Below are 22320 nucleotides of genomic sequence, written 5' to 3' on the forward strand. Positions count from 1 at the left end.
TAAACAACCCAATCATATGCATGTTTATTTAGAAGTCAACCCATTCATCAAGCAGAGTTTACTCACAAGTAAATTTGCATAGGATTGCAACATTAATGAAAGTGCAAATTTATGCTCATGTGGGACAAAATATTCTAACATTACATATTTTAACATCACTTATTCAAAAGTAGGCAACCTGGAGTTTTCCAGTTGTTTTGGAATGAATTCTCCAAACATTGGACATGCTGGTTGGGGATTCCTGGAGTTGTGGTCTAAAACATCTGGAGGGCATAGAATTATCTACATTTAAGATATTTATTAATGGATCTGGACTCAGATGGGTTAATCAGATGATCATTTTAGCTTACAGATAATCTGGTGACCAAAGTGAGATTCCCAGTGATGTGAACAATTTGAGATTGCTCCCATTCTATCTCCTCTCTCACCACCAAACGTAAAACTGATTTTAGAATCATTGTAGCCATTTCTTACTTTTATTTATAATATTAAAAAAGTTCAAGTGTTAAACAGTCAAGAGTTCTAACATCCAGACAATCCAGAGCAAAATTTTACAATCCTTTTTATGACAAAGCAGCAGCTTTTCTACTGGACCTTGTTAGGGGTTAGGAACAAAGGACTTAAAGTACTTTATTGCTAAAAAGTAAATGAATACACTGGCAACTGTATTTTGTCTTTTCAGTTCTAGGTTCTCCATGCATCCAATTTATAGTATCTGAAATGCAAAGGACATGCAAAGTGAAAATAGAGAAAGAAGGCAGGCCATAATGTTAAGAAGAGGCTCCGCAGGAAACTGAAAAGAAAGAGCCATTTTCTCTTGTTTCAGGGAAGTTTTCTTGCCACCTACACCCAGAAAGCTCTTTTAGCTCATCAACCAGGGTACCTGGTGGCTTTATTTTTAAATGGAAAGTTCTTGTGAAATGCTCAAATGTTACATTTACAACCATCTTTACAAAATGGAGCACACAACAGCATTTTCTTTGATGTTTCTTTCCATGGAAGAAGATTGAGGCAGGGTTAGCATGCTGGTGGCACTATCTCAGGAGAAGGGACAAGGAGGGAGGGAGGGAAGGACTGAGGTGGCATACTTCAGAGACATCTAGTTCACTGCAGGCTTCTGAAACCCTTCCTCAACAGCACCTTGTATGTCCTGGATGTTCCATGATGGGGGATCATGTTTCTTTTATGATCAAATAGTGGTGAGAATTTGGAGGACATTTTTGTTCTGTGCAAGCACAGGAGTGGCTTATATCATTACCAAAGAGTTAAAGTTTGTCTCAAGATACAGTGTCAAGACAGATTTTAGGAGCAGCATCACTTGAACTAGTATTATTTAACCACATTCATTTGAAATGTTTGGTTTCGGGGGGTGGGGTATCTTGTTTACAGATCTGTCGAGGATCAGAGGTACATTGGAAGGGTTGTTGATACTCTGTACTTCTGTTTCCTTTCTTCTCCACCCCCTCCCTTTTTGTTTGTTTGTTTATTGATTATCTTATAGTAGAAACCAACTTTCACTTACCAGTATGTAACATTTCCCCTGATAGGGAAAAATATTTATGAAAACATTGAATCATATGTCATACATGTCTATGCGCACATGCGCAAGAGGGAAAGGAAATGGGAGAGACAGAGAGCACATTACTTAGCAACACTAGATTATCAATCTCTAGTTATCAAGGAATTTAAAAGGGTGCTGTTCAAATGGAAAAGTGCTGACTGAATTATTATTATATAACAAATTGTCCTGAACATAAAGCCTGTGTTTCAAGAATGCTTAAACATAATATTCAGTGTGGACTCTGGCATTCACATACAGCAAAAGGCACCACAATATTTTTTAATGATTTGTAGTCAAAAATTGGCCCATCTTTTAAAATGTTTTTGTTAGTTTCTGTTTTTCTGAGAAGCTGTAAATCAAGATGTTACATATAAATAGATTCCTTACAAAAAGGTCTTTGCCATTAGCTCTTATAAGACATCATTGCTAAAATGAAAATAAAACATTTCATTTGTTATATTTTTGCATTTTTTTATATAAAATAAAAATTTGTCTTTTCTGCCGTACTGTCTTCCTCAGTACTGATGTGTTCATGGAAGTGGGCATGAGGAAGAGTGTGTAACACCTAAGGAGGTGCAGAATCTTGGCTGGATCTGGTGTGTGTTTGTTGGCTTTCACCCTGTGCGTTGAATCTGCTGAAAGAAGAGGAAGTTCTGTTGTCAGCTGAGCGATACAAATCTGTGTCCGTGGCCTCCATGTTCCGACTGCTTAAGAAAGGGGTGCTCTCAGCTATCAGCTCCTCGTCGGACTCACTGTATGAGGCGCTGCTTACTGAAAAGGAGTCCCTAAGCATTCTGCCTCTGTGAGACAGGTGGCCGTTCAGTTTAGATCTCCTCCACCGCCTGCTGCTGCTGCCTGCTCTCTTTGGCTGTTCTAGTGCAGTGATGTACTCGTGGGTTGTCTCATATTCGTCATCCTCTGTGATGCGGAAGGGGCTGGAGGGCAAGCTCCCTGTGCTCTCATTCAGATAGTTCCTTCTTTGGTAGTAAGTATCGTACCTCTGGGAATCCTGGCAAGAGGTCTGGTACCTTCTCAGCAATGGCTGTTGCTCCTCCACTTGGAAATTAAGGGATGCAGCCGGGGGGAGTGAGACCGCATGAGCAGAATTAGGAGAGGTGATTTCAAAGGTGGGCATGTGGGCTGAAGCTGAGCAGTGGAAGTCAACAGGGGACAGGCGTGCTGGGGTGGTCAAGGCAGACACGTACCTAGAAGAAGAAAGGATGGCATTGGTATCCAGCTTAAATCTTAGAAAGAAGTATCTGAGTCCTTGGCCACTGATGTTTCCATTCCTGCAAACTATTTGGTCATGATGAGATAAAAAGAAAAGGGGGTTTTCTCTGAGCCTGAAGTAGGTCCACAGAGTAGAGTATGATTTCTGTAATAAGAGAAAGGGGGGAATTTGGCAAGCATTTCTAAAGATCAGATGGAGGTTTTTCAGTCTAGGATAAGTGATGGCAAGATTTTGGAAAGAAGCAAAAACATCCAGGGTTAAAGAAGAAATAAATAAGAAATATTAGGGTTAATTAATAAAATGCCTGACTTATTCATGGAGCCAATTCATAATTTAAATTTGGTATATGGCAATTTTAAAAAATCTGATACACTGAAGTATCGGAAAATGGGAGAGTTTTGCATATCTTTTCAATAGGGGAGGCAAAGTGTAATGTAAAATAGTTAGAAAAGCTTCATACCACATAGAAAATTGAAACTGGATTCTTAAACAGTCCAAGATATTCCCATTACTGGAGGAAAAAAATCTGAAAATAGTGCTTTTATATAAAATAGTCAAAAGATGGCAATTAATTTTTATCCCAGAATAATGATGCTGACTTCTGTTGCCCTCTGAAAACAATGAATCACCTTCTGAGTCCAGTAGCTCTTACTTCCAAATAGGAGTTGATCCTCAGTATGGTTTCTCTTGGGATGAATTAGCTACAGTACTAAATATGCCAGAACTTAGGTCCAGGGAAACAGATGCCTCACCTGCCATTATCAGGGTATAATGAATGTTCGCTAGTCTTGGACAAAGTACACATCAAAGGTTTAACTGGGGAGATTCATAACATAAAGTTTGAGTTCTCCTTCTTCCTCTTCTCTTTTTCTGTATGCTTATTAATGTTTATAAGTAGTGTTATAAATTAAATTAAATTATAAATTAAATTAACACTACTTATAAGTTAACCATGATCATGTTAATTTTTTGTTTTTTCTTGTTCTGTTCTCATTATATTTTGATGCTGATCAATGATCATAGATAAAATTATCTATTCTCTCTATCTCCCTCTGACCTGGAATATTTATATATGTGTTTTTGTTTACTTGGGATACAGGCTATGCAGCTACCTTCTTATCAGTTTCTATTATTCATAATTACTTTTTATGGCAGTCTTCCTTGTAACATGGAATAGTATTTTTATTTACAGTCATTGACCAGTCATAAATATAACAAGGGCAAGATAGAACACCCCTCCCCAAAAAACAGTAAAATCAAAATTAAAACAGCTTCAATAAAGGAAAAGAGAAAATTACATTAATTTATCTCTAATGCTTGCCTGCTATGAAGAACAAAAGCTATCACTTGTTATCAGAGTAACCAGGCAGGTTGGGTTAAACATCCATTTCAACCAGTAACTAAAAATAGCAACCCAGATCTGGGCCTCTGCCCTCATGACTCTCAAATCCAGCCTTAAAGCTACATTAGGATTGCATTGGGGACTTGCAAAATTGCTCTCAAAACTGTTGATGGTACCTTCTGTGCTGAAACACAGTTTGAATAAGGACCCATTTGCACAATGTACAATAACTGCACCATTATTTCTGCTCAAACAGTTTCAAAGTGATAGGGATATAATGCCCTCCCTTGGAGCATAAAAAGGTTAAAATAGCCACAGCATATATCTGCACCACTTGTGTTACACAATCTAAATACACATTTCTCCACCCAGATGAACATAACATTATCCCTAAGTCATTAGGAATAGGATATTATATAAGTTGTTTGTTGAAGTAAAAATACCAAATCATTAAAGTAGATTTTTACTACTTATTATTAGATTAGATGACTAACACTTGGCATTAATAAAGGTACATCATTGGACCACTTAAGTATTTTACAAGATTACATGCATTGATCTTTGACAAACCTTGCCAATGCATATATGCCATTTTCACATAAATGCAAGTTGTTTTGATACCAGGAGTATGTCCTGGTATCAAAGTCAATGCAAGCATCTATTTCAGACTATACTCCACTGAAGCTTATCGTTTTATTTCATAATAGTATTGATACTGTTTTGAATATATCACTGTAGTACAATCATGAATTTATTAAATGGATAGAACATTTTTTGTTTGCATCACTATTGTGATGTTTGTCCCTATTTGAATTAGATTATTTTATATACTGGGCCTTATATTTATATAATATTTTTAACAGAGGAGTGAAAAATAGGACTTTTGAGAAATCTGGTTCAATTTTCTAGAATTGTTCAGCGTATGATACAAGTTTCTGGGCACATTTTGTTCTTTTCTTTTCCTTTTAATTTTATATTATAAATTGATTCTTTATAGTCTTAATTGATGCTTTACCAACATTTGTGTAATATTAAAAAAATAATTTGATGTTTGTATTTTTTGTTTGCACCACTATGTTGTTAACATCATTGCTGCCTGTTTCTTTAATAAAACATAACAATAATAAAAAGAACCTGAGGTTCTTTTTGGATTCAGGATGAAGAAGGCTGATCCACAATTTCAGGGATTTTTTTTTTTCCCTGACCAATTGTACATATTTGAATTATTTATTTATTTATTTATTTATTTATTTATTTATTTTTGTGCAAGCATCATCATGCTCTTGTTATGCTCTTATGCCATGCTGGCAGGTAGGGAAGGGGTGGGAGAGAGACATAGAAGGAGACAAGGAGATTTCAATTAGAGAATAACTTTACTAGAATCTCCTTTTCCTTTTCACTTCTAATCATTTCAGAAGGGCAATACAAAGAACCTGATAGAAACTATTTCACTGGTGTTTTTGTCTGGTAGCAGGAGGAATATTTTCTTGGCCAATTCTTTTCTTGCCCAGTCTTTGTGGTTTGATTATGTCTAAATCAAAATCTGCACTAACTCACTAGATCCCCACTATAGTGAAACATTTTTGCAATAATAGGTGTTTTACTAGAAAAGCAGCTGGGCAAGAAAAGAATTGGTCAATAAAATTAATCTGCAATGGAGAAAGGCATTCTCAGACCTAATTGTGAGTAGACCTGCATATACATAACTTTTAAGGTGAATGAAAAGAGAATTTGCTAAGCTAAAATAGAAAGGAATGGACTTGGACTTAAGGAAAATTCTAGGAACTGTCCTCTTATTAAATTTACACCCCCTTAATGATTGAATTATATATTACAGGAAGATTTAGCATCCATTTAAGCAGTTCTACAAAGGTAAAAATGAGTTTATTATTTTTTTATTCTTTACTATATCAATTTATATAGCCTCCCATCTCACAACTGTAACTTTGGGTAGTGCACATAGTGTTAAAACCAGACAAACATACATGATAATAAATATAAGTAAAGTAACAGTGGGCAAAAACAAGCCCAACTCCAATCATAAAAAAGGCAAACTTACAGTGACAAGCTCATTTAAAACATACACCTGAGGGAATATCCAAGTTTTTAAGGGCTTCCGAAATGCTAATGCATCTGGACTTTTAATGATTACATATCAATCTGTCATTGAGTGAAGGAGAAATGCCTTCTGGTTCCCTTACTTTTAAAAATGTATATTAATTGTATTTTCTTGCTTGTTTGCTATGGGATTCTTTCATCTTCCATTGCATTTTCAAACATTTTTTTGTTGTTATGTGCCAGTGATCTGAGTCATCTGTCGCTGACAAAAGTTGTATTGAAAAGAACATAATTTAGGATTTTACTAAAAGAAAAGCTTAAGTACTGCAAAGAAGAAAAAAAATATCAACTATGCTAAGCAATGAAATGACACTTTTTGGAAAACTGCCCAAGTGGTCTGACTGAGGATCTATTTCAGAGCAATGGAAACCATTTTAATATAGGGGCATTTGTTCTTATCAGACATGTCAATATACTGTTGCAGATCATGTTAAGTGGTTGCAGCAAATATATTGGGGATCTGCTTTATAATTCTACCACAAGATTTATTTTAAACATTAGTTCTATATAATTTCCAGAATCTGGATGAAGCTATTAGATTTCTGCTATACACAGCATCTGAGATAAAATCTTCCTTCAGAAAATAATAATAATTTAGCAAATCATTTTATTTATTTATTTATTTATTTATTTAGAAAGCCACCCATCTCCCAAAAGTGACTCTGTGTGGCATGCAAGGGTTAAAACCACCACCACCACAACAGTTAACAAAAACCAAGCAATTTAAGCAGAGCATTTCTAATAATCATTTGGAGACAGATCCTCAAGAGGCTGAGGAAATTAGCTCAATCAGATCTGAACTAAGGGCTTTCTGATTCATAGTTCAATTTATCTACTATGTTATATAAGCTTACAACCTGTGCTTATCCTTCTTCTTGATTAACTATCTCTTATTTCCTTCTCTCCCCTCCTTGTCTTATGCTCTGTTAGAGACTGATCACTGTGTGTGACTTCAGTGTTAAAGCAGTGAAACGGTGCTTTAACAGGCCATTTTAGGGTGCTGTTACTCTTGAAGACCGAAACTATGTCATTTACGTCAATTTATGTCATTTGCATGATTAAGAAAGTACATAAATACATAAAGAGCCAGCTTGGTCTAGCGGTTAAGGCTCCAGGCTAGAAATCAGGAGACTCTGAGTTCTAGTCCCACCTGAGGCAGGAAAGCCAGCTGGGTGACTTTGGGCCTGTCTCTCTCTCTCAGCCCCACACACCGCACAGGGTTGTTGTTGGGGACAAAATAGGAAGCGGAAGGAGTGTTAAGTATGTTTGCCGCCTTGAGTTATTTATAAAAAAAATAAGACAGGCAGGATAAAAAAGAAATCTAGTAAATAAATAAATAAATAAATGGCATATGCTGTTGTAAAACTAAGATAAAAATCACATAAATGTCACTGCCTCATTCCAACTACTTTGGAGACAGAGGGAAATATCCAGGTGAAAATCTGACCTTATTGCATCCAAAATCTGCTAAATGGGGGGACTGTTCAGTTGAGGTTTCACTGTATAAATGATAAGAACAGCAACAGAAAATGAGACCTCTCACTATGTGGTGAGTCTCGAAGGGAATCCACAGAATCTCTGTATTGCATCATTGGCCTCCTCTGCTCTTCGACGGAATAGCAAGCTTCCCGCCGGGCATGGGCTTCCATACAGGCAGGACTGTTGCACTTGCTGGTTCCCACAGAAGACAACATCATCCCAGACTGGCAATCGGAAGTGAGGCTTTCTGTGCGGTCCAGGCTCCAGGTGTGGCTTTCGTGTCTGCAAGCCAAGCCAAAGGATGAAGAACTATTGGACAAGGGTAGAAACAGATCTTTCCTAAACTTCCTAAAGTGGACCTGCCTTTCCAAGCAAAGTTCCTAAGTCACACTTGTAAGGCTTATGAAATGTGTCTAAAATTGTAAGTAATTGTATAGTGTTTTTAATCATAATAATTACAGTGAATGTAAATATGCATGATGGCAATCAAAGATGAACATTATGGAGGTCAAAAATATTATACCACTTTCTGGATATGGTGACTATAACCATCACAGAGTCAAAGAATGGGAAGGGACTTGAGGCTATCAAATTCAACCTCTTGGTCAGTACAGGAATTCATATTAAAACAGTATTACTGTTGTTGTTATTATTTTTATTTAGATTTATTATAGCTGCCACACTCCAAAAGACTCTGGGTGGCTTACAACATCCAAAATACTACTGAAAACAATGAAAAACATAACAACAGAGAGTAACAGGAGACAGCAGCCTGGAGAAAAACAACCATGCCAATGAACCATGACAGGGACTCCACAGGCACACTACCCCCAGTTCTGAGAACCTTGCCAGGTCTTAAGGGCCTTCCAGAATGCCAGGAGAGTGAGATCCATACACATCTCTGGGGGGATGGGATTCCAGAGGGCAGGGGCTACCACAGAGAAGGCACACTTCCTCAGTTCTACAAGATGACAATGTTCAGTTGGGGGGACCTGGAGCACACCAACTCTGCCTGAACGTACGGGGTGGGCAGAATTGATTGCAGATGGGTGGTCCTAGAGATACCATCCCCAACAGATGGTTATCTAGCCTTTGTTTGAACACATCCAGTGAACTAACATGTTTTGCTCTTTGTAACTATCACTCAAGTTCATGTGTTTGGAAGCGTTTATTTAAAAGCATTATTGAAAACAGTAGTTAACGAATCCTCCACTTTTTCACAAACACTGCTTAAGATGTCTATATATCAAGCTACTCAGATAATTGCTTATTATATTCTATTATAAAATAAACAGCAGTACAGAAAGGTTCATTTAGCAAGGGCCAGTGGCACAGCTAGCTCATTTTAGACCTTTCTAAATTTCTTATGGAGACCTGTCTCTGGACTTAATGACTTCATGGACTTCAAGAGCTCACCAGTACCAAGGCCAGCTCAGGCTGTGGCAATTGAGGTTGAGTAACAGAAAGGGAAGAGGTGGCCTGATCTCCTCCTAGGCTTATCCCAACTGGGTTGCAAAATACTGTACAAGCATTAGAAGGCAGCAAAGTTGTACTTTTCTGTACTTTCTTGCTACCAAGGGTTCCTCATATCGCTTGACTGCTAAAGTTAAACTGCTGCAGTGCTTTAGTGCTTGTATCTTTCAATGTGATCTTTCAAGACAATAATTTTGTCTTATTTTTATTTTTGCTTTTCAATCTTTCAAGACAATAATTTTGTCTTATTTTTATTTTTGCTTTTAGTGCTGCCTGGTGCATTCTGCAAGTGAAAGGGCTGATACAGATAAAATTAAAATAAGTTGAAATAATGAATTAATTGGGAGATTTGGGAGGCCCAAGTATTAAGAACTTCCTTAATGCCATTTACAGAAGAGGTTTTGTGCATTGCCTTTCAAATGGTTCCTTGATCATATCTATCCAGAAGGAGATAAAAAGAAATCTGAGCTATGAAACACTCTGTCCATACCTTTGGCTTGAAGTTGGAGTTCCTGTGGAAGAGGGATGTGATGGTGAACAGGAATGGCTCCCTGAAAAGGTGGTCTCTATTTCTCTTCTTATGACATGCTCAGTAGCAGGAACATTTTTAGACATATACTGGGAAAAAAGTCACAAGTTCATAGATATTAATTTTGGGATGACAACATTGCTGTATTTATAGGATTCTTATAAATCATAGTAGCTTATGTTTCCATTTTTGGAGGATAAGAATAAGGTTACCCTATATATATTTGACATTCCTCCTTCACTTTTGGAGCTTCACTGCTCAGGGCTGCTTCAATGTTTTCTTCTAAACACTAATGGCCTCATAACAGTGAGTAGACATTCTCATTTGGACTGCAGTATAGCAAAATAATAACAAAACTCAAAATCTCAAATAAGTACTTAAGCATTCATGATCAACGCAGGCAACTTGAGACAATTCTGGGTAGTTAGGGTAAAGCCATCCCAAAATACCAAGGGTGTCTTTAAAGCCTGCCAAAATCTCAGGAAGCAATTTGACTCCACCAACTAGACACCACACAAAAAAGTGCATTCCAATGCAGTTGTGGCAGCTGAAGCTAATACTACTGTTTTTAATTTCTTGACTAATTTCTATTCAGCCTTTTCAAGGAAGGTAAAGGACTTAAGCAGCTTATAATACAAACCAATACAGTTAAATATCTCTCCCAAAATTGAAACTCAAAAGGTATGGAATAAAAGTGAATTCTGCCAACACTGAAATAATTTATTTATCCAAAGACTTCTAAACACATAAATAACTTAATGTTCAACTGAAGACAGAAAAGGAGCCTTGGCAGGGCTTCTAAATGTTATCTTGCTGAAATATCATTTGAAAAAGAGAAGGGAAAGAGGAAGATGGGGAAAAGGTCATTAATTAGCCTCTAGACATTAATTTTCTTTTCTTATTTGTACTTGTCACATTCTCCTTCTCTGGAAGGAGGAAAACAAGTGAACAATGAGACAAACAGGAATTTGGTAAGGAAGGTCAAGGGACACGTATTCTTCCCTTCCCTTCCCTTCCCTTCCCTTCCCTTCCCTTCCCTTCCCTTCCCTTCCCTTCCCTTCCCTTCCCTTCCCTTCCCTTCCCTTCCCTTCTGTGGTTTAATGCGTACCTTTTAATGTGGTTTTGTCTTATTTTTATTTTTTATCTTCTTTCTGCCTGAAGAAAAACTACACCTGCTCAAAGTTCAAGCTTGTCTAATTGAAATAGAAAGTGAAGGATCCTGAGGAGAGTTTCCACAGACCCAATAAAATCGTTGGAAGTTTGCACCTCATATGAAGAAAAAATATGTTTTCAAATACAATAAATTCAGGAATTGGAACACTGAAATCCTGTTTAAAGGGTAGGATTAGAATAAAATGAATGAGATTAAAAATTGTGGGAGCTTGTGATAAACCATCTGGGCAGGCATAAGATAAAGAAGCTTTTCTTTGGCAGATGACCAGCCTTTCAAGCATAATAATAATGGGATTATTATCCTGACATTTGCTGGGAATCTAACTTTCCTCTGAGTCAGAGCCCTACATACTTTTGTCCTCTCTTGCTGGTAACTTCACTGATCAGAAGATGAAAAAAAAGAACAAGGGGATCTGCTGCCCTGGACCTAAGCCTCACCAACAGGGAGGAGATGATTGAAGAAGTGAAGGTGACTGGCATCTTGGGGAAACGTGTTCATGTTATCCTTAAATTCATGTTATCCAAGTAGGGAGGAACTAAAGAAAAATCCAGAACAGATTCTGTTGTGGATTCTGATAAACTCTAGGGGAAGGTAGATTGGATCTAGTAGCTTGAAATCCTGACACTAGGAAGGATGGGAAATCTTACAAAACAAGATACTGAAAGCTCAATGGCAAATCATTCTCACAAGCAGGAAAAACAGGAGAAATCTAAGGAGGCTAGTATGGATAAACAGAGAGCTCTTCAAAATGCTGAAAAGATAAAAGGGATATGCATGGGAAATGAAAAGAGGTGCGCATGAGTAAAAAAAGAATATTCGGTAGCTTCTAGAAACTGTAGGTATTTTGTCAGGAAAGCTAATGGTAAGAGTAGTCTGAGGCTTGCAAGAGATGCCAAAAACAACAAAAGACAGTTCTTTGGATATGTTAGAAATAAAGGGAAGTCAAAGATGGTTTAGGTCCATTGTGAGTAGGAAGTAGTGAAGCAATAATAGGGTATGGTGAAAAGGCAGAACTTCTGAACTTCTTTAGTGTCTCAGAAGGAGAATGGAGCCTTAGCAGGAAGAGTCAAGGAGAGAGTAAGAGAGCCAATTAAACAAATTCAAGTCTCCATGGCCAGATGGATTACATCCCAGGGGTACTGAAATACTTGCAGGGGTAATTACAAAACTGCCACTAGAACTCTATCAGGATGGTGAGGAGTGTGCTAACTAAGCCCTACAAAGAACAGTTAAAAGGTCACCCTATGTTTACCCTCCAGAAGATACATGGGAGGTGTGTTGGAAAACCTGAAACATCTGAAGGGTTGTCACATAGAAGAGGGAGTGGACTTAACCTCTGTGGATTCAGAAGGCAGGCCCAGAAGCATGGATTACAATTACAGGAAATAGGTTCAGACTAGACATCAGGAGGAACTGCCTGAGTGTACCAGCTGTCAGACAGTGGAACTGGTTGCCACATAAAGTGCTAAATTCTTTGTTGGAGGTCTTGAAAGAGGCTGGATGGTTGTCTGTTAGAGATACTCTAGTGGATCCTGCACTGAATAGGGGGCTGGACTAGAGGATATCTAGGGTCCCTTATAATTCTGATTCTGTGATTCTAAGTAACTTCCTAGAACTTTAGGGAAACACAAATGGCCTTGCTCTATTGCATCGTTACAGTTATTGGACTTACTGCAGTTTAAATGCAGTCCCTTGTCAGCCCTCCCAGGTAAACCAGACAGGAAACAAGACTAGATGAACTAATTCTACTTCATTGTAAGCCTACCTTAACAGAATCTTGCAAGTCTGAAAGCACAAATCTCCTGCCCTCCCTATTTACTGCCTGAGTAGTTAGGGCAGGTCTTTCCTAAGTTTCTTTCTTTGACCATTACCCTGTTGCGGACTCTTTTCTCATTTATCTGATCATTGCCTAGGTAGCATCTCTTTCCCCTGTCTTCCAAGGTCACCCTCACATTCCATCACTTCACCCTCCCCTTCAGCTTCATCCCCCCTCCCGAGTTCCCAGGGGAAACAGGCTGTGGACTGTGAGAATGAATGCAGCTACATTGCCCTCCTTTTCTTCCAGTAACTCCCCAAGATCACACAAGGCTTCCTGAAAACCATCTGCTTTGGTTGAGTGACAGCCACCCTTCCCTCGGGAATCTGTTGGCCTCCCCCCCTCCGGTCTTGCATGCCTGATGTGGAAGGAGCTGAGTCATTTCCCCCTCCTCGGTCTCTTGCTATTCCTGAGGCCCCCTCCACCCCACAGAAAAACTCTTCCTGCTCGTCTTGGTCAGTGCCTGACTCCTGCAAGGCCAGTAGTTGCCGAGGATGGGGTTTGCTGGGGTACTGGTTGTGAAAGTGGTGAACCAATTGTGGTGTGTGCACACCCGTTGCTACCTCCCACGATCTTTCTGACTGTGGGTAGCCTTTCGCATGTAAAGTATTCAACCCACTACCCTCTGCGTCTAGAGTCTAACACCTCTTCCACCTCGTATTCTTCTTCCCTGTTTACTAGAATGGGAGGGGGCTGCTGTCTGTGAATGTAGAGTGCCGGGGGGAGGGCTTCCTTTACAAGCAAAGACTGATGGAACACAGGGTGAATCTTCACTGATGTCAGCAACTGCAATCGAAAGGCCACTGAGTTAATTTGCTTAATTATGGGAAAGGGCCAATAAATTTTGAGTCCAGCTTCTTGGAAGGTCTCATGGAAGTTAGAAATTTTGTAGAAAGAAATTTTGTAGAAAGCCACACCAAATCCCCTTCTGCAATTCTAGTTCCCTCTTGCCTATGTGCACCTGTTGCTTTTTTGTACATGGTCTTTGCTAGTTTGAGCTGTTCCTTTAAGAGGCTTTGCGTTGCTTGTCTCTCTCACAGGAAATCTGGCACATGGGATGGAGCTTTCTTGTCTGGTTGTTGGTAAGACCCATGGGTGGAACCCATAAGTTGCCTGGAAGGGTGATATGCCGATCGATGAGTGTGCTGCATTGTTGTAAGAAAACTCAGCAAGAGGTATGAGATCATTCCAGTTATCTTGCTGTAAAAAATATAGCATCTTAAATATTGCTGTAATGGTTAATTTTCTCAGCTTCTCCATTTGCCTCCAGATGGTGCAGGGAACACAAATTAATTTTAATATTTAATAATTGCAAGAGGGCCCTCCAAAATTTGGAAGTGAATTGACTTCCTCTGTCTGTCACAATATGACTAACCAATCCTCTGTGTCTAAAGACGTGGTCCAAGAAGAGCTGAGCTGTTTCCTGGGCCACTGGGAGACCCTTGCAAGGAATAAAATGGGCTAATGGTTGCAACAGTCCTGCTGGCTTACTAAGGACTGGTTTTGCTCTATGACAGACATGGCAAGAAAAACATAATCTTTAATGTTAGAGTGAGCTCCTGGCCACCAAAATTCTCTGAAAAGGACTACTCATGTCCTTCTTTCATTCTGATTAGGTTGTAAGCACTTCTCAAGTCTAGTTTGGTAAAGATACATGCCTTGTATAGCTGGTCTAGTAGATTGGAGATAAGCAGAAGTGGATAATGGTCTCTAATTGTCACTTTGTTCAGGTCTTTGTAGTCATGAATAGTATGCATGTGGGATCCCTCCTTTCCCTTCAAAGTGGATGCTGCTTCGCCCTCTAGTTTTTTCACATTCGCCCTCACATTTTTCAAAAAAATGTGGATGCAGATGCTGGTGAATTGGAAGGGCGAATAAACCCTTTTTTGATGTTGACATCCAGGTATTCCTTGAGGATGGCTAGCTCGCATGTAGACATGGGATACTGCCTCTTTGCTGGGATTTCGGCCCCTGATTTCAAGTTGATGGTGCAATCACATGGTTGGTGTGGGGGTAAGATAGTTGCCTTTTCCTTCCCACACACATCTGCATAGTCTGCATATTTTTCTGGCAGCGCTGACCCCCCTTATCCTACAATGGAGTGGGGTGGTTAGCTTTCACTGCTTCTAAGCGATGTTGTTGGCATTTAGAGGATTGAAATGAGAGTGCCCCTTCTCCCAACTTATCACTGGGTCATGCATCTGAAGCCATTCTATACCCAAGATTATGGGCATTTGCAAGGAGGCAGTTACATTGAGTGTTATGAACTCTGTGTGATCTTTGATTGTCAATTGCAAAGGAACTGTGCGCTGCAGAATCAGTTCTGCCCTTAGTGGTTGACAGTCAATAGTCTTGACTATCATTGGGTTTTCTAGAGCTTGGGTTGGCAACTTTAGCTTCTGTACTGTTTCTATATTTATGAAGTTAGCAGTTGCCCCAGAGTCTATGAGAGCAGAAAGCTCCACCGTCTGCCTGGAATCTAAAGAAATAATAACAGGAGTAATCTGATATGCTTGCCTTTTGTCAGCTGTCAGAGCTTTCCTCAAAGAGTTGATGGCCCCCCTGAAGAGCTCCTGGGACAGAGGCTGGTGAAGTTTCCCTGGGGTACTGTTCAACAGAGCACTGGGCAATTGCTGGATTCGTGTTCTGTTGACTTACAAGTTTTGCATCTTATTGCTGTAACAGCTGCTGGTGCTTTTATTGGGCACAATCTTGCTATGTCCGGGGGTCCCACAGTAAAAGCTTAGCCCCTGATGCCTTCTTCTTTGCTTCTCTCCTGATGACAGGGTTCTCTTGGCCGCACTGATTTGCACTGGCTCTCTTGTAAATCGGGAGGAGTGGTATGGGGAAAGACAGATTGTAGGATCTCTTCTCCCTCCCATTCCTTCCCTGCCTCAACTCTTCCAGTCAGGCATCTATAATTACACAACGCTGATATAGCTCATCCAGGTCATTTGGAGTGCCTTGTCTCACCAGCTTGTCCTTTAGTTCATCACTCAGACCTTCCCTGAACTGATCAGTTAGAGCTAAGTTGTTTCACCCTACATCGCCAGCAAGTAATTTAAAGTCCAAACTATACACCCTTCCTCTTCTCTGTCCTGCTTGAGCTTCTGGATCTTTCGACTAGCTGTGATTCTCTGTATGGGATCCCCAAAGTGTCCTTTGAGCTTACGCATGAAGTCTTGACAGTTGTCCAGCACCAGATCATTCCCCTCAGTAAACAGTATTGCCCACTTAGCTGCTGCTTTCTTCAGCAAGCTCAGCACCAAAGTCACTTTGGTGCAATCAATGGGAAATTCCACTGGTCTGCCTGCCATAAACATCTCACCCTGAGTGATGAATGTCTGGAATTGATCCTGGTCCCCTCTGAACTTCTCCAGCAAGCTGCCATGGGGACGCAAGAGCATTGGCTGGGCTGCCATCAGTTGTGCTGTTGCAGGCTGAGGTAAATTCTGCCCCAGTTGCTGCAATAGTTGTAGCATGGCATTCTGTAAATTGGTCATTTGTGCATCTACTTGTTGCTGGTGTGGATAGATATTCTGCAGATAGCAGGGTACCTTGAGGATCGGAGGCCATTCTCAAAATTTCTCTCTTTAGAAGAGAGTAGGAGACTTGCAAGATTGATGTCAGCCCTCCCAGGTAAACCAGACAGGAAACAAGACTAGATGAACTAATTCTACCTTGTGGTAAAGCTACATTAACAGAATCTTGCAAGTCTGAAAGCACAAATCTCCCACCCTCCCTATTTACTGCCTGAGTAGTTAGGGTGGGTCTTTCCTAAGGTTCTTTCTTTGACTGTTACCCTCTTGAGGACTCCTTTCTCTTTTGTCTGATCGCTCCCTAGGTGGCATCTCTTTCCCCCATCTTCCAAGGCCACCTTCACATTCCATCATGCCCTTTACTGGTGGTCCTCACTTAACGACCACTCGTTCAGCGACTGTTCATACAGTGGAACCTCGAGTTACGAATTTAATCCATTCCGTGACTCTGGTTGCAACTCGAATTGGTCACAACACGAGGCAAATTTTCCCATAAGGTTCAATATAATTACCGTTAATCCGTTCTGGCATCCGCGGACCATGCATCAGGGGCGGAAAAATGGCTGCGGACCATGTGGCATGGGCAGAAAAATGGCCGCGGACCACGTGTCAGGGGCGGAAAAATGGCCACGGACCATGTGGAACATGCGGAAAATGGCCGTGGACTACGTGGCACGGGCGGGAAAATGGCCGCAGACCACGTGGAACGGGTGGAAAATGGCCGCGGACCACGTGGAACGGGCGGAAAATGGCCACGGACCACGTGGCACGGATGGAAAAATGGCCGCGGACCACGTGGAACGGGTGGAAAATGGCCGCGGATCCGGTTTGTAAGTCGAGGCGAGTTCGCAAGTCGAGGTAAATTTTTGGGGCCGGAGCTGGTCGTATCTCGAAAAATTCATAAGGAGGGGCGTTCGTAACTAGAGGTACCACTGTACTTACAATGGTGCTGAACGAATCGTACTTATGACTGGTCCTCGTACTTATGACAGTTGCAGCATTCCCATGGTTACGTGATTATGAGCTGGACACGTGGCACCCAGCTCACAGTTACAATATCACAGCATCCCATAGTCACATGATCACCATTTGCAACCTTCTTTGCCCACTTCCTACAAGCAAAGTAATTGGGAAATGTTGGCAGAAGGTTGCAAATGGGGACTGCATGATGTCACACTTAACAACATTGTGGGATTCACTTAATGATGGCAACTGGAAGTGCCGGAATTTCTGTTCATAAGTCATGTGATGTTGCGCTTTACAACCATGTTGCTTAGCAATGGAAATTCTGGTCCCAATTACCATCATTAAGTGAGGACTACCTTTATTTAATAGAAGTCAAAATGTGACTCGGCTTTTAAGATTATGCTTCAGTGTCTGCCATGGAGTAGATCTCAGGCCAAATGGGCTGGGTTTCCTGACAGCTCTATGCCTTGGCTTGTGTGTCCTGGAACCTCTACAGTAGTTTGCAAATATTGTTGCTTCCTTGCTGAACCAATTATAGTCTATAATTACTGCATACCCAGGAAACTTCGATGTCCTAAACATTAGACTCCATCAAAAACCAATTCTGGAACAATTCTTATAAGCTGGGGGTTTATCTTATATTCTGGTTCAGGCAGAATTCAGTTCCATCCCTTCCAAAGAAGTATGTAAGGGAGAGGAGATCATACAAAAAGAAGTGTGGAAAAATGCAATGGGTGAGTAAGCGGCCATTTATGTGGAGGTTTGTGGAAGAGGGAAAGGCATCACAGATCAGTGGTAGTGTCACAAGGGCCAGCTATTCCAACACTCTGAAGGGATATGGCTATATTGTATAGTTGGCTTTTTTTTTTTTTTGTCCATTCAATCGTGTCCGATGCTTAGAGACTGCCTGGACAAGTCCCTGCAGTTTTCTTGGCTAGGTTTTTTCAGAAGTGGTTTGCCATGGCCTCCTTCCTAGGACTTAGAAAAAGCCCAACGTCATCTAGCTGGCTTTGTGCCTAGGCGGGACTAGAACTCACGGTCTCCTGGTTTCCAGCCCGGTGCCTTAGCCACTTACAGTATACCAAACTGGCTCTCATGGTTATAAAACGCAAATCATATGATGAGATTCTTTGCTCATAAGAGAAGGATCAGTCTATATCTAACTCTTCAAAATCACCCCTCCCAAAATGTAGCCACTTTAAGTCTCAGTTGTCATCCTGAAGTCTTTGGGACATGTTTGTAAACATACAGAAGACATTCCCACCAGGGTATTTGCAGACTCTGCTTCGAAGATCTAAGGAAGACCTTAAAGCAGCCGCCCCAAGCCTTCGAACTGTGAGACTGCTTCACAGCTTTGAGAAATGGAGCAGCACTTAAAACATGGCATGATTTGTACAGATCTCCTATTCAGTATGTTGTGGTCCCTCTGCCGGTAATGTTAACAGCCCAATCCAAGTGCAGCTTCCTCACTGAGAGGTTGCACATTTGCCAGGAGTTGAGGTTGATTCCTCTGCTGCTGGCTCATGAAATCCTCCTGCAAAGGTGTTTGCCCCCCACCTCTGATCATAATTACACTGAGTGGCAGAAGCTGGCAAGAGTTGTCTTTGGTAAAGCTAAGGAAGGAAAGAGAGAGTGGGGGAATGAAGAATGGAAGGGGAAGGGGAAGGGGAAGGGGAAGGGGAAGGGAAGGGAAGGGAAGGGAAGGGAAGGGAAGGGAAGGGAAGGGAAGGGAAGGGAAGGGAAGGGAAGGGAAGGGAAGGGAAGGGAAGGGAAGGGAAGGGAAGGGAAGGGAAGGGAGAGTTGTAAAGAGAGGATGGAAGGAGTCTAAATGAGGGTCCCTTGGTCCTGCCTACTATGCTTCCTCAGGAGGCCCTACATAGTGAATTAAGAAATGTTACTCACATCAGCCATCTGAATTTCCTCAGGGTCCAGCCGAGGATGGCTAGGGCCATTCGCTAGATTCCTGTTCTGATGCGCTGGGCACATGTTTTGCCGTAAATGATTATGCATCTGATTTCTCTGTTTTCTAAAGAATAAGTACATTGAAAGATTTTACTTATGTTTGTATGTTTTCTTCAGAAAAGGTATTAATTCAGATTGGAACAGTGAGCCAGTTTTACTCTGATGGATTATATAATCCTGTCAAGATATGGATCCTAGACTGAATGCTTTGGCTGGAAAATGGCCTAGTTTTGATGCTTTTCTGCTTTTAGTCTTGATTTCCTAAGATTGCAGTTTTGGTTTTGACATGGAGAAAGCCTTTGTTCTACACTTAAGCACACATCACTCCTAGTATTCTGGTTAGTACTAATGTATCAATGTGTTTATACAATAAATATATAAAGAAAGAAAAGATATAGGAAGTATAAAGAAGAACGAAGTAACAATAATAATGAAAACATAGAAAAATGTATATATGGTTGGATCTGATTCTGAAATGTATCATTCCAAAATCATTTATAATTTTGGAATGATACATTTATAAATTTTTTGTAAATAATTTATAAATTTATAATTACTTTGTATCCATATTGATAAATCTAGCAATATCAGAATTATGCTGATCTCTAAAGAAGTTAATTTACAAGCAATGCTTTATTTTATTATTAATAGTCCATAAATTTAGTGCCTGTATGGTTTATCAATATTGTTCAATATTATTTTAGCGGTCGTTAGAAAAAAATATCTAAATTGCAATCTACAATTTCCACAAATAGCACATTAATCTTCTAGCAACTGATTTTTAAAATTTTTAAAAATATTACATAACACAAAATTCCAGAATAGCTTTCTATGTACACATGACTAAAAATTACAAAGAAATTCTGTTTAGATTCTTAACATTTCCAATATTAAACTTACCATTACAATATATTTTGCTTAGTTAATATGGCATCAAATATACTTGGAAACTGTTCAAAAGAAACTGCATTTTAGCTTGCTGTTAATCTATTAGCTGGTACACTGAAACCCTATTTTGTTTGTTTATAAGTATATTCAAATCTTGACTCCGTTTCTCTTTAGGAACACCATGTTTTCTTTTGTTTTACTGCAGTCACTTTATAAGTACAGTTTACTAATAATAACATTTAGTTAGAGGAGTTGAAATTTGCATATCAGATTTAGTCATGTTTCACAGCTTAGCTAAAAGTTGAGTTATATTACAGTTCTGAAAATACTGAACCCAAAGAAGATACTCCCTGTCCATGTGCATGCTTAGTTCTTCATATGAAATCATGTTATATTTAATACATAAAGAATGAACTGATAAGTCAGGTTAAATAGGGTTAAACTGCAAAATTAATGTGAATTTTCTTATTGAAACTAAGTCATTAGGAAATAACCAGCACTTATAACTTTTTGAATTTTATAGAAAGCTTTAAAAGAACCTTTGTGAAACAAAAACAGAATTTCCTTATGTACATAAATTAATGGATGGAACCAAGGTAAATCTGGATTTTTCCACCCTGTAAATAAGGTTATTTTGCTACATTTAACATTTGTATGTTAATGGCATGATATTGAAGTATAATTAGTTTTACGAATGTCAATGAATTCATAACTTGGGGTGAGTTATTTTGTCAAATGAATCTTGCAATTACCTGTTGCATTTATTGATAAGAGAGGAACTCATTGTTAAACAGTTAAATTTGGCAACAAATTATTACCATTGCTACCATTCCTAACCAGGATCATTGTCATGATGCCAAAGTATAATACCCTTTTCTGTAAGACTGATTAATTAATTTAACTTCCACAAGAATATTAAAACTGGATGAAAAATAGTTCATTCTCTTATACTTCCACTGAATATTAATACTGTATGGCTAGAAAGTGTTCTTTAATTTCCTTAGTACATAATATTAATAGCCAATCCTTCTGAGCATTTAAAATGTGCCCTAAAGCATCTCTCTCCTCCTCTCTCAGTCTGTTTCTCTTACATATTTGTGAAATGTGGAATATCAGCACTGAAAACTGAGTATATCTCTTTCAAGAATGCTTGACCTGTAAAGGCTGTTTCTCAGGGGAAACATCTGCTTTGTGGAACAATCCCCCTCCAGAGATTGGATTTGCTTCTGTGTTATTATCCTTCTGGAAGTTATTAAAAATGGACCTCTTCCAGAGGGCTTATGGGGGGTGGTGATCTTATGGGATTATTGTTCAAGTTGCTGTTTATCTGTTTTTAGTGTAATTTTGATTATTGTAGGTTTTAATTTATACTATTATGATGGATGTACTGTATTTTGCAATTGTTAGCTTCCAAGAGTCAAACTGATTACAAATTGAATTGATAGGAGATTGTGTAAGAAAACAAAGCTGCTCTTTCTGATACAGGATACATGGCAGCCATATCATTACTTGCAAGGTGAAAAAGAAAGTATAGCTCCTGTTCTCTTCCCACATCTAGCCATCTAGTCATTTGGTCTTGTTAAAGTGGTGCACAACTGAGTTTTATTCAGTTTCTGATTTTTCCAAATACAACTGGCAATTTCATTTCAGTAGTGGTCTGTGATTTTGAAACACTGCAAGATGACTGTGTGCATTTTCATGGGAATTTATTCTAATATAACCTCTTAATGTGTTTTTCTTTTTTGCCAGCATAACCTATAACATAAGTTTGTATGATATTTTCATTAATATGCACATTTTGATGTGCGTTTCTTAACATACACAGTTTTGTACACATTTTTATTGGTGACTAGCTCTGCAAATTTTGAAGAAGTGTACATAATTGTTCTTCAGAGGGCTTAGTGGATTAGGAAGTTTAGATCACATACACTTGAATTAAAATGTGAACTGTTTCTCTGATCACAGTACCTTTAAGTTAATAAACACTGGAACTATAAACATGACACAAATTTTCAGTTGATAGTATAAAGAAAAGGCATATTTTTTAAGCTTACCAAATCTCATAAACTACAATCATTAATAACATTCAAAGAATGGATTATATGTTGAAGACATCCCTTCAACATTGTGTAATGTTCTTATCAGATGCAAGTGCTTTTTTGGTCATGTGCCTGATTTATGGATCAGCCTCCCCACAGAGATATGAATGGCCCCGACCCTGTTGGCCTTCACGAAAGTGGAA

The 22320-nt window shown here is 39.4% G+C and overlaps 1 protein-coding gene across 3 annotated transcripts in view; it reads right to left on the reverse strand.

The window, feature by feature from the left end:
* Positions 1–22320, reverse strand: part of NRG2 (neuregulin 2) — a 178704-nt gene continuing 156384 nt past the window's right edge. For all 3 annotated transcript variants that reach the window (XM_088131442.1, XM_088131443.1, XM_025169839.2), the window contains 4 exons: positions 19131–19254; positions 9695–9822; positions 7789–8013; positions 1–2766 (listed from right to left, as the gene is read on the reverse strand). In XM_088131442.1, the coding sequence (XP_087987568.1) occupies positions 2127–2766; positions 7789–8013; positions 9695–9822; positions 19131–19254 (1117 nt within the window). In that variant the 3' untranslated portion in view covers positions 1–2126. The remainder of the gene's footprint in view (positions 2767–7788; positions 8014–9694; positions 9823–19130; positions 19255–22320) is intronic.

This window comes from Python bivittatus, unplaced genomic scaffold (assembly GCF_059951505.1).
Source record: "Python bivittatus isolate LINGU-HERP-01145 unplaced genomic scaffold, Pbiv_v1 ctg000960_np1212, whole genome shotgun sequence".
NCBI classification, from domain to species: Eukaryota; Metazoa; Chordata; class Lepidosauria; order Squamata; family Pythonidae; genus Python; species Python bivittatus.